This window comes from Oculina patagonica, chromosome 13 (genome assembly GCF_052425735.1).
Source record: "Oculina patagonica isolate OP01 chromosome 13, crgOcupat, whole genome shotgun sequence".
Lineage (NCBI taxonomy): Eukaryota > Metazoa > Cnidaria > Anthozoa > Scleractinia > Oculinidae > Oculina > Oculina patagonica.
Window position 1 is genome coordinate 4,257,734 of NC_135770.1, and position 12,537 is coordinate 4,270,270.

General features: G+C 34.4%; 1 protein-coding gene across 1 annotated transcript in view; it reads left to right on the plus strand.

Moving 5' to 3' along the window:
- LOC144635385 (uncharacterized) overlaps nucleotides 1–12,537 on the plus strand; it is a 20,726-nt gene continuing 8,189 nt past the window's right edge. The window contains exons 1-2 of the mRNA XM_078494493.1: nucleotides 1–94; nucleotides 3,795–3,876. Coding sequence (XP_078350619.1) covers nucleotides 3,798–3,876 — 79 coding nt within the window. The 5' untranslated portion in view covers nucleotides 1–94; nucleotides 3,795–3,797. The remainder of the gene's footprint in view (nucleotides 95–3,794; nucleotides 3,877–12,537) is intronic.

Consider the following 12,537-nt stretch of genomic DNA (forward strand, 5'->3'; position numbering starts at 1 on the left):
GAAATACTGTTTCATACATCACAAGGGAATCAGCAACAACCAAGTGTGGTAATTATAAATTGAATAGCATTGGACAACACGCGTTTTTTACAAGGTAAGCAAAAATAATGTAATATTTTATGGTACCATTTTTGAACTTTATAACTAAGGCGCTCTTAAAACGGTTAAAAGGGTCCAAGCTAGCAAGAAATACAAGATGTTACTAACCCAAAATTCCTAAATGGGAAGGCTTTCATATTTATAATCGCGTATTTCCATCAGGTTTTTCAAATACATTTTTTTTAGGATATATAGACATATATCTTATCATGTCTAAAAACAACAGACACATTAATTTACAAAACTGACGGTCGCTGTACAATATCACGCAAACAAACCTTCTAAATCGTCAATATATGACTATGTATTTAATTTTGAATACGAGAAAAATCTGTCTTGGAAGGCAATCATTTCGAAGTAGCCAGCAAAATTTTCAAATTTTCATTTTTTTTTCTGATGGAATTATGAAAAATTTTTCTAGTGAACTTTTTAAAGAAGAAGTAAAACAAAGAAACGTACCATATGAGAGGGTCTGATAAGGTGAATTTCCACTAACGTGTAATTTTTTATGTGCGTTTTTAAATTTAGAGACAATGTATGAACGACTTGCAAAAACGCGTGTCGTAAACGCACGTAAAAAATAACGCGTCATTGAAAATCCACCTATAAGCAACGTCCAGTTAAACTGACGTGTTTTTTTTAATTGAGGTCTCATCAAAGAAAGAACCCTTTTCACATTTATATTTATGACTTGCAAACTACAAAACAAATTTGCCTTTACAACATGAAAGTTTTATTACCATGGCGCGTCCATTGTTTAGTTTAGCTAACTTAATCCTATAGAAGTCCATAGCTATTCGGAAATTTACCTTATTGCACCACAGAGAATTTTAGGCAACGTGGCTTATCTTTAGCTATCCTTTTTTTAATTCATGCGATTATTAAGTAGAGGACTTAAGACATTTTACCAACGAACATTTTATTACGAATGTAGGGGAGAGGTTTATATAAGGCTTGAAACGAAATGCAATCGACAGTTCTAGAAATTATGTTTAGAAGTTTTGTTTCTTGTAAAGACTTGTAGATTAGTAACAGTACAGTGGCAAATTTAAGACATTTAATAATTATGGTGATGAGCTGTTTTTGTTATGCTAGATAAGTGGCAGTAGAGGCTATATACTTTTTAATAGAAAGAAATAAGCAGTTTTCGAACTTTTTCGAAACAGATACCGAAACGACCGTGCGTTCTGTTTTGTCTTGACAAAATGACAAAATAAATAACAATGACATTCATCATTTGTCATCCTAATATCACAGTAGATCTGAATGCTTCTAGCTCTTTACATCTTTCAGTAAATAATATAATTATTTTGCATTGGCAAAGATTTGCTTTAGGCCCTGGTTGTTCGAAGGGCGGATAACACTATCCACTGGTTAAAGGGACTTTGTCACGGGGATTTGAGATTTTTGGTCTAAATTGTTCTGAAATTAGTGGTATCTTAACAATTAACCCTTAATATCTCTTTTTGAATTTTAAAGGAATATATATTTTTTTTTCGGTAGAAATATGCTTTAATTTTTTTTTTGCGGGGAAAAATTTTTTTATTTTTTTTTTTTTTTCCCCCCCCTTTTTTTTTTTTTTTTTTGGGGTTGGTGGGGGGGGGGGGGGGGGGGGGGGGGGGGGGGGGGGGGGGGGGGGGGGGGGGGTTTTTTTTGTGGCTTTTCTTGGTCATTTTAAGTGAAAAAGTTACAACTTCTCAAGTCTTTTCTTAACTTTAAGGAATTTCTACAGAACACCTAATGGAATTTTTTTTTCTGTGCATGGCCAACTTCACTTTTTATTCCTCTAATTGAAAAAAAAAAGAGTTTGTTTTCCGTTGATCGCTACTTACCAGTGATCCAATTAGTGGCGTGGGAACGCTCAAGTATGATTGGTTAACAATAGGTGAAATGTACATGTTTGCTGAAAGCATTCGCGGAAGCATTATCAAAACTTGCACTGTCTGGGACTATAGCGAAAGGAATTATTTATATTCTTGAAATGACTTAATAATTGTACGCCGGTTTTAAGTACTAGAGATTTGTTTCACAAGGCCAAATCGATGTTGCTGTTTCAGAATCCAAACTTGCAGGTTTGTCGTCGACCGCGGTCAAACGACAGAAATATGCCAAAAACAAGACAAGTACTTCAAAGATAAGGTTTTGATTTTCACAATTTAAAGTTTCATACATTACCGGTATCGTGACAATTTACGAAGCTTTTTGGGACTTTATTAAAAAATGTTTAAAAATGGTGATATGTGGACTTCTCTGCGCCATTTTTTCAAAGCACTTTGGTTCAGATGTAAAACATTAAAAAGTAAAAACACTCTTATACCTGGGAAAACGGGAATGTTCAGGAAAGCGTGACTCTCGTGTGACTAAGTTATCGTGACGTGTTTTAGGTCAAAGTTAAAATGAGTGACAGATGTCAAACGAAAGGTGTCAAGGATTCGCGAGCGGTAGTTGTTGTACACTGTTGTATGTTGTACAATTAAAAATTGTGGAAATATGTTTATTTACACTCAGCAGCTATTTTTTGCTCATACTAACACATCAGATATGAACGAAATTCCCCGAAATAGGAAGAAACGCTGCCTATAACGACGTTTGAATGCCGCGGTGAGGGTGCGTCGAGATTTGACCTTACGTTATCAATTGAAGCTTGAGGCTGCAGATGCACTGTCGAAGGTTGCGTTTAAAGAGATTAAAGGGAAATCAAAACTTGCAATGTCAAGCACTGTAGCGAAATGAACGTTTCATTTTGTTGAACTGACTAAAGTTATATTTTAGACCATTATTTTAAAATAAAAATGTTCATATTATTTGTGCATATATCCTGCGAAACCAAGAAACAAGAAACCCAGTAGAAATATTTCGACACTAGTTTGCCACAGATCCACACACTGGTCCCTGATTAAAATTCCGATTTTACACATATGAAATGGCAGAAATAGAAGTAGCTGATCGGCTTATCAGCTAAACTGAAGGAACTTGTCCTTGTCGATGCAATCGTTTTAAGGGTGTTCTTGTTTGTTTAAGATTTTTCAGTTTTTCTGCAAACTAGTAGCCTGCGTGGCTAACTGCGTGGCCGGCGTTCAAAGGGGAAGGAGAGGGGAAGTTCTAGCGGTAGTCTCATGCAACGTATATTGTAACACCTCCATCTGAGGTCTTTGAATGAGTGAGTTTAAATTTTCGGCCTTGTTAAGCGTCACACATTTTTCGGTAAATTTAAAATCCAGAGATAGCTGGTAACTCGGCTTATACACGCACGACCCACGACCCACGACCCACGACCCATGACCCACGACCCACGACGCACGCCAATTAGACAATCATTAATTTGTTATAAAAATGGACTATTATTTTTAGGTTTTCTGCGTCACAAATATAAATTTTGGCGGCTCAAAAATCTGATAAAATCCGTGACATAGTCCCTTTAAATCCAGTTGTTTAATGTTGATAAAACAAACTACGCTATACACTGCACGCTTTGAACTACCGGCTCCCGGTAATAAGCCATTTTTTTTTTTTACAAAAGCAATTATCAGTTGGAACTGCACCATCAATCCGTCATTGAAAAATCCTTCATCTAAACACACCTTGCTGGTGTTTGCATTGATTACTGAGGTCACATGCACGCAAAAAATGCGATTATTGTGTCTTTAGTTAAAACTGCAAACATTCTTAAAATTGTCCATTATACTATTTTGCAGGAGATGGGGAGCTGCGATTTAACAGTATTTGCGTTCGTCTTCTTGTGTGGTTTACCGAAGATACTTCCAAATGCCTATGAAAGTAAGAGATTGTAAACATTCTATATTGCGTATTGCTTACGGTAAAACAGTATAAATGTCTGCCTACTAAAATACAGCATGCATGTTGTATGTGTTTGGCAACTCAAGTAAGCAACAGGGCCATAGCTATATAGTAACTGATTACATAACCGTGAGTATAAATAAAGTCTTAAATATAGTATTATTCAAAGATAGTTTAGTAACCTTCAAATCGAGCACTTGCCTCGGAAAAAAAATTCAATATTTTTTTTTAGGTTTTTATAAGAGGTTCTGCGTTAAAATAGTACTTTAAATATGAAAGAAGTGTTTTCCTCTTCTTTTCATCGATAAGATTTTTCAAATGGCTAAAGCGCTAATCAATCCCGCTGTATTTGTTTAACTCAGGCCAAGAAAAAAAAAATAACACACATTAAAAGAAGCTGAAAATTTATGCACACACAAGAAGCTCATAAATGCCCTAAAATGATAACCAAACATACCATGCTTTTTAAAATGCAAATAGATATGTATACATCAAATCTTGAGTTGAGGTTCTGTTTTGTTAACTATAACCGGGATTTTCAGAAAGGGAAAAGCTTCCTACTCGAGCATTACTCTATGACAAAAAAATAGAAATCGTTTTAAATACCTCTGATGATTTTTTTTTCCTACAAGACGGCCTATAGCAGCTTAAACTAAATTAAAATAAGTCAGTGAGTGTACTTTAATGTTGCACCTGAAACAAAAATTATTTCTTGAAGTTCGTAGTTATTTATAAAAGACGGCACAATCGTGAAGAAAATGTAATTTACTACTTTGGTACGTTGTGCTATTTTTTTTCTACAAAATAATGACAAATAATTTGCCTTGTTTTCTTCATGCTCTTTGTCAGCACTGCTTATTTGTTATGTAAGGAATTTCTCGTTGTTTTTTTTTTTTTCCTGAAAAGTATATGATTTTCGATAAACCATTGGCTGCAAGTTTGCAAAATAAGAAGAATAAACGGAAAATAAACTTTCCACCAAGGATAATATTTAAAGAACTGCTTTTCGGTTCTCCTTTTTTTCCAAATTTCTCTGTATTCTTTAAAAAACAAAGAACAATAATTTTAATAGATATGCAAGAAATGAAAGGCGTCTTATAGCTAAACTATAAGAGCATTTATTTTATTGCATAGACATAACATCTTGCTTTAATTTTAATCGTTTATAAAGAACCATTTTAGCTTGTTAAAAACCTATCTTTTAATTAAACTGAAACACCGGTGTTCAGTTACTTTTAGTAGGATATGTGTTATATATTTGGTTAGACACAAGAAGGAAGGAAAATGTTTAGAAACAACTGTTTTTTAATAACGTATTAATTTTCTTCATTATTTTCATAACAAGAACCCTTCAAGCTTACTAAAATATTAAAATTGTGGCTGCGAAATTATTGTTAAGCCACTCACCGTCTTCGTGCTAGTTTATTTGACAAAAGCACGGAAATAGTGTCCTAACTGGAGTAAATATGCCTTGATTCTTTGTATATGTTAAGTAAATGCAGGGCCGTTACCAGACTTTTAGCATAGACGAGGCAAGATCTTGCTTAGTGGTTCGGGGGGTATGCCCTCCAGAAAGTTTGGAGAATTAGAAGCTCTGAAACTCTCTCTTAAACATTTTTAGTAAGCTATTTTAGTAAGCTATTTCTTGAATCAATCTTGTTCAACTGGGTATTATTTTCTCAACCAAATATTTTTTGATTTTTATTGTCGGTTAAGACAATAGGCAAGACGAGGCAAGTGCCTCGTCTTGCCTCTTGCTAGTTACGGCCCTGAAATGTCATTGCTTTTCTTGATTAGTTTTGGCAAAAATCCACCATTCAATTTTAGGATTTCACGAAAGCTGAATACGGTTACAATTGTGATCCATCTAGCGTAAGCTTTCTTTCCTTTTTATTCTTCAACAATTACATTGGCTGCCTATTAGCGAATGCATGTCGTTTAAGATCTTGTGTGCTTATCTATAAAGCTATAAATGGCTATGCACCGTCATACATTGTAGATCTTCTTGAACAATACGCGCCATCACGATGTCTACGCTCGGCCTCGCAAAGTTTGCTTAAATTAACAAGATCGGCCACCTCTACATACGGAGATCGGGCCTTTTCCATTGCTGCACCGAGACGGGAGCACACTTCCAACAACCATAAAGAACGCGCCTTCAGTCTCCATTTTTAAAACACTTTTAAAGACATATTTATTAAGGTCGATATATTCTTAACAAGTACGCCATGTTTTTATTTTTTATTTTTTTTATCAATTGTAATTATAAAAGGTTATTCTTAGCGTATTTTTATCTCATTGTAATTTAAATCGGGTTTTTATATTTCTATTTTTTAATTTCAAATGTAAACGCACTGTGACGTATGTAAAGGGGGTGCTAAGTACTGTTATTATTTTATACTGAAGGCGAATGTCCATGAAACGCTACCGGAACATGGTAAAACTGTACATGTAGGGTGGTGATCAATGTAGCTGGAAGTTCTAGATATAGTGTAATTGTTAGTTATTGAATTGTATGTTATTAAAAAAATGTTCGGGTTGTAGCCAGGCGTGTTAAAAATTACGAATGAAAAAAGTTTGACACTGGCTAAAAATATTGTTTTTGGACGTTTCGGCCACTACTGTTGCCTTCCTCAGCAAGATAAAAATGCAAATGTTCAACGGCGTCCTGTTAAAATATGTAACGAATGTGTGAAAACTAAATGAACTTTCCGAGTGCAACAAAAGTCTCTAGAGCATTCTTAATGAGTCTATAAATTCTTAATGCTATTGTAAACGTTTGGTAGCGCTATGTGTTCGTTTATAGCGTTCCTATCTCGCACAGAATGCCAAGCCTCAAGAACAGGTAATTCTTGAAGTCAGTTGATCAGTTTATTCCAAACTTGCTGTTCGTTTGAACGTGTGACCACCCATTCGATCACCACTGCGCACAGTCGGCCTGTTTGTACGTGGGATAAGGTTGTCGTGCTATAAAAAATGATAAGACATATTGTCACAACGACAGCAAATAGTACGTATTATGGATAAATTAGTAAATGTGGCTTCGGAAAAATCCTGAAAAAGACTTAGAAGAAGACGATGCCAATGTAACAATTAGAACTCAGTATAACAATCGCTTTCCCTCAAAATCAAACAATGGCAACGTCCGTAGTAATAACAGTTAGATAAAACGTTGGAACCAAAATTGCATTTCCCAGTTTTATTATATTGTTGTTTTGAATTTTACCAACCCTGCTGCTTCTGTTCCTCAAGCCTGGTGTGCTATTTCCTCAATTTGAAAAGCTTCTTTTGTTTTTAATCGAAAATTAAGAAATCGCAATTTTTAAAAACTGAAAGATGGCGATGTTTTTTTAATTTTATTTCTAAGATATGTTTTGTTGTGACTCACATCTTCATCTTCCGCTTTGGAAACAGGTGACGACAAAGAGAAACTGTTGGCTGGTTGTTTCTTGATGTTACATTAAAAGAAGCAAACGAAAGTAAGTAAGAACGATTTTTTTAGAACTGAAATTAAAAGGCAACTTGAACACAGCTCCATTTACTTTATTAAAACACCACGTGTTCATTTCTGCTGCGGTGACGTTTTTGGCCTTAAATTCTTATTTGTCGCGCAAGACAAATTTCGCGTGAAAATGTGCAGATGAAGGTTTGAAAAACTAAACGCCTTTCATATTGGATCTTTTAAACAAATCTTGACAACTGAAAGTCAATTAACATATTCCCATATACAAACACTGTTCTTGGCGATTTTCATGTTTCACTTGTGGTGTATTTACATTTTTACCATCTATGTTGTTAGCTTATCTCTATGGTGTAAAATACGTAACAAATGATAATGTTTGGTTCTTTTTATTTCAAGCAATAAATTTGCACATTGCAAACAAGCCCATCCACATAATTATATCGTAGCTTGATTTTGAACTTTGAATTTGCCGTACGTGGTTGACAATATAAAAACCTAAATTAAGACTTGTTTTTATCGGCGCCAAAGAGCTGCGCAACGTGGCGCCAGATAAATGTTCTTGATGACATTATACAACTATCTATGCAAAAAATGTAATAGATTTAAATGATTTGTGATTAACTTTTAAGTCTCTTTTATTGCCAAAGCTGAAAACAACAATCATAATAAAGAAACCAATAAAAGTGTTTCTAAGGTACAGCTCCTATATTCATGTTGCAAGGGGCCAAAGAGAACGCAACCTTGTGGTTCACGGCCTGTTCTGAAGTAAACGGCGGCACAAGGTCGATGACCTTTACACCTGACTATACCACGCTAACGATCAGTACTATTTACAACGAAATAGCACCATTTGGTTGCCACGCCACGTGTAATTGATGTGCGCGTATGTAATTGAAAGGGATTAATGAGTTAAGGTATCACGGAAGGAAAATTGGCGTTTTCCTTCCAAGCGAAATTGTGTGCAAACCATTAAAGGTAACCCCAATAAAGTATATATTATCTGAAAGCTTATTGAATAACGATTGTCGTTTTGGATTTTGTTTTGATCATATAGACCATAATAAGCAACGTCAGCATTTTGTTTACAATGATGATGTTGCGCATCATTAGGTTTATTTGAGAACACATTTACGTGAGAGCCTTAACTTTTGTGTGGAATTATATCTACGTATATTGGTCTAAAAAACGGTGTCTTCATGCTCCATTAATTTTTTTAAAATTTTTAAACTTTAAAATGGCGTTTTTAGGGCTTCTTTAAGGTTAAAAATTCATAAAAAAGGAGCAAGAAATGGAAAGTCTGAGACACCTAAGCACACACACACTCTATTTTTTATATAAGAACGTCTAATTTTCGGCCGTGGCTGAACGTTCGTAACTTTTTTGAAGATTTGAGCCTAAAACGTTTTAAAATGTTCTCAGTTTTTAAATCTGAAAAACAAAGTGGTATTGCAGAAAATTTATTCCTAACCGAAATTAATGAGCATGTTCATGTCACCAATGAGTGACGAAAATGTTGGTTTCAGGTCAAGTTTTGAAAAGATGTATTCATTTTGTACATATATTTGTCACATATAACAAAAAGAAGTAATAAAATTCGTTCTTAACCAAATTTCAGTCTTGGGAATTTCAGTCTTCTTAATTTTTGATCTTTTTCCAGCCTCGATGTCTTTTAAAAAGGTTCTTATATATATATATAAAAAGAGTGTTATTGTTGTTGTATATGTTGTGGTTTAAATTTATCTTCGCTTTGAAATTATTCAAACCAGTTTGATTTTTATTTTTCATTGTCTCATATCCATTATTATAACCTGAAACCGTGAAAGAGAGATAAAATCAAACTAGTTTGAAAAGTTTTAAACCAGAAATCAATTTAAACCACAATTTTAATATGTTGGTTTTAATTGATATTCTTATCTGTAAAATATGCATGTTATTGCCAGTTTTGTCAAGTTTTTGAGTTATTAAAGGTTTGTTAGTTCTGCCTTTCTGGCAACTCTCAAACCGCAAAAAAAGCCAAAGAAATATGCAAAAAATAACTTTAAAAATATACAAAACAACACGATTAAAAGATAATAGGAAAAACAAGAAAACGACTTTACGTGATGTAGGTCTCACCGGCATGGCATGAGGCTTACGATCTAGAAGGATTTTATGTCAGAAACAATTTAAGAGGCTCTTTATGATGCAAATGAAGCCACTCCTTCATGTTATTTTATCTTAAAATTCATTTGGCCTTTGAAGTTTTCAATCACTTTACCGTGGGTTCCATGGAAGGAACACTATCTTATCTTTTTCCATCAACTCTGCCTGAGAAAAGTAAGGTAAAACACCTTTGAATTTCTTAACTTTGTAGTTCTACATGAGGTGCTAGCTACGAAAAAAAACACATTAATAGCTTCTAAAGTTTAGTTTCTAAATACGGAAGTTTAATGTCTAAATAGTTTTATGTTTGAGTAAACGTTTTTCAGTTACACATTAAAGGATTCGACTGCGACTGTTTTTTGGCATCGCTGAGGGGAGAGTTTTTAAATCGTACACGACATTTTGCTAGGTAGCATCGACATTTATAACTTTCGCTGATTCTGATTTTACCCCGAGAAATTGGGTGCGCTTGAATAATTAGTCTCTTTAATTTATTGCTCTGTTAATACACTCTTTCTTTTCTATGAGAATATTGTTTTTCCAGCCAAGGCTGCCGGATGTTAGGCTGAAGATATTTTTGTGAATATTCTTAGATTATAGCGTATGAAATTTTCGCTTGCGCTGTTTCCCATACATTATTACATGTACCTTTCAACAAACTGTCATTAGCATCGAACATTTGGTCAGTACAGATTTTTATCGTTTGTTTTTTTTTTGGCTAGTTTTGACGTTTAGAGATATGAAGTTTTTTATACTGTTTAGTTCAAATCATGTAATTGTATTTTAAATTTTCAACACACATGCAAGTTTTTAATTTTTTTTCAGAATCTCAGCCTAGGATTTATTCTTAAAATATCCTTAAAATTTCGCAAATTTCAGCCCCGATATTCGTATAAAATAAATTCTTATATAAAAAAGCAAGACTGTATCCATTCTGTTTTGTTTTCTTACTTTACTCGCGTAAACTCTACTGGAGGAAATCTATTGATACTGCTGAACATTATTGCAATGACTATATTATATACAATAGCCACGGTTTATGACTCGTTGTGCCAACATTATTCACCTGGGACTATTCGACAAATGGAGATTACGTTTCTATGTGCATGCATGCTGTGGACTTGTACAAACGATAAACGCGGTATATCCTTTTAATTTATTACCTTAAGATTTAATGTGGTATATTCGTCAACAATCCACGAGTGCTCGAATCTCTACTCGCCACTGAGTTTGAGGATTGCGGAGCGAAAAGACAGCAGACATTTATTTCTAGGTAAAGTTCATTCTGAAGCTTGTATCTGTAAAATGAAGGATATAGTTAAACTAACACCATTAGTTGTTTATTTTCTCTTGCTTTCTAACTGCATTGACCATAAATAATCGTGTTAAAAGCTTTTCGTCTCTCACAGGAAGTAAAAGCAACAACATGTGGCCGAAATATTTTTTTTCTTGTGGAAACACTTTCTTGTACTTCGACGGCTGCTGCGATATATGAAAACAATTCGCCAGTCATAATGAAGATGCTGTTTAGTTATTCATTTCCGTGGAGGTTTGCAATGTTTCTCAATAATTTGATATCTGCTCTAGCTTACTGCCACTGTTGTGTGAATATTTGAGCTCAAAGCGAGACTTTTTTTTAGTTTTTTTGAACTTGGACTAGCAAGCAGCATAAAGGAGAAGCTTCGTAGTTGTAAACATTCTTTTGTTTCTTTCATTTCTGACGCGTTTCGTGCTCGATTGAGACTTTTTCAGGGAAAAAATAAATGTCACAACTATTGAAAAGCGTATGAAAGCACGCTGAGTAAAAACGTGCTTAGGTACACTTCCTGTTGAAGTGGCTAAATTAAAACTTCCTGTGAAAGTGACTAATAACTATTACACGCTTTAACTGGACTTTACAAATGGTATGGCCCTCATAATACTATTACAATGTTATATTATTGCGAAATATTTCTCTATTATGAAAGCCATCTAGATAGATGTTTGTTTTTTTTTTGCAAAATAAAAATTCTTTCATTTAAATTTTAGAAGCCATAGATTAGTACGGTCATATAAATACATAATTTGCAAATTACTGAGTCCTGTCAGTTTGACACTTTCTCCTTTGCTATCTTTCACGGTTGTCTACAGTAATTCTTCACGTTTTCACGTGTTGTACATCATCAAAAATTCTAAATCCAGAATCGCGAGCCCCCTGACTTATTATCCTTCACTGGCTATTAGACGTCCTTAATATATATCTTATTGAAGATTTTCAGCTAAATAGCATGCGCCTTCTTTAAGATAAGGTATAACATTTAGACTTCTGGAGTTTTGTGCCACACGACATCTGAATGGCCGCCTGAGGGCTGTCACGTATGCTTAAAGAAAATGCCTCATACTGTTATTTTTAACGGTCTGAACAATTGAGTTTTTACAAGAAGTGTTTTTGTGAATGTTTTACGTGTTCACGAAGGTTAACTGACTGATTTTTATAGAAGAAGAAAATGCCAGATGTTTTCATTGATTTCGGGCAGCCATCTTGGTGCCCCTTCCCACGGGCTCCAACATGGCGATTCCATACTTTGCTCTTTAAACTTGTGTTGAACATTTTGACGATAACGTGAGTACGGAATACCGTACTGTAAGCAATAAATCGTCAGTTCAGAGTCTTGTTCCATTTAACGCTTACATTAGTCGAAAATTCCTCGATCCGGTGGAGCGAACAAATCAGGACAAAAACGATAGAAAGAACGACGAAAGAAAAAACACGAGGTGATTGTGTATAACTTAGAATGATGAAACTGATCTGATAGCAATCACATGATAAACAAAGTAACGCAATGTCACGCGTGTAGATCACGAGGTTGATAGCTGCTCACGCGTGTGAACAATGTAAATATAATACTAAAGAACAAAACGAGACGTTTGAATCTAACACGTACAGACCTGAGACTTAGACACGCAAACTATCTTTTAATTTTCTACAACCTGTAATATTCTTGAATTTTTTTGACTCAATAGCTTAGCTTATTTATCGTTATCTTTGCGTGTGA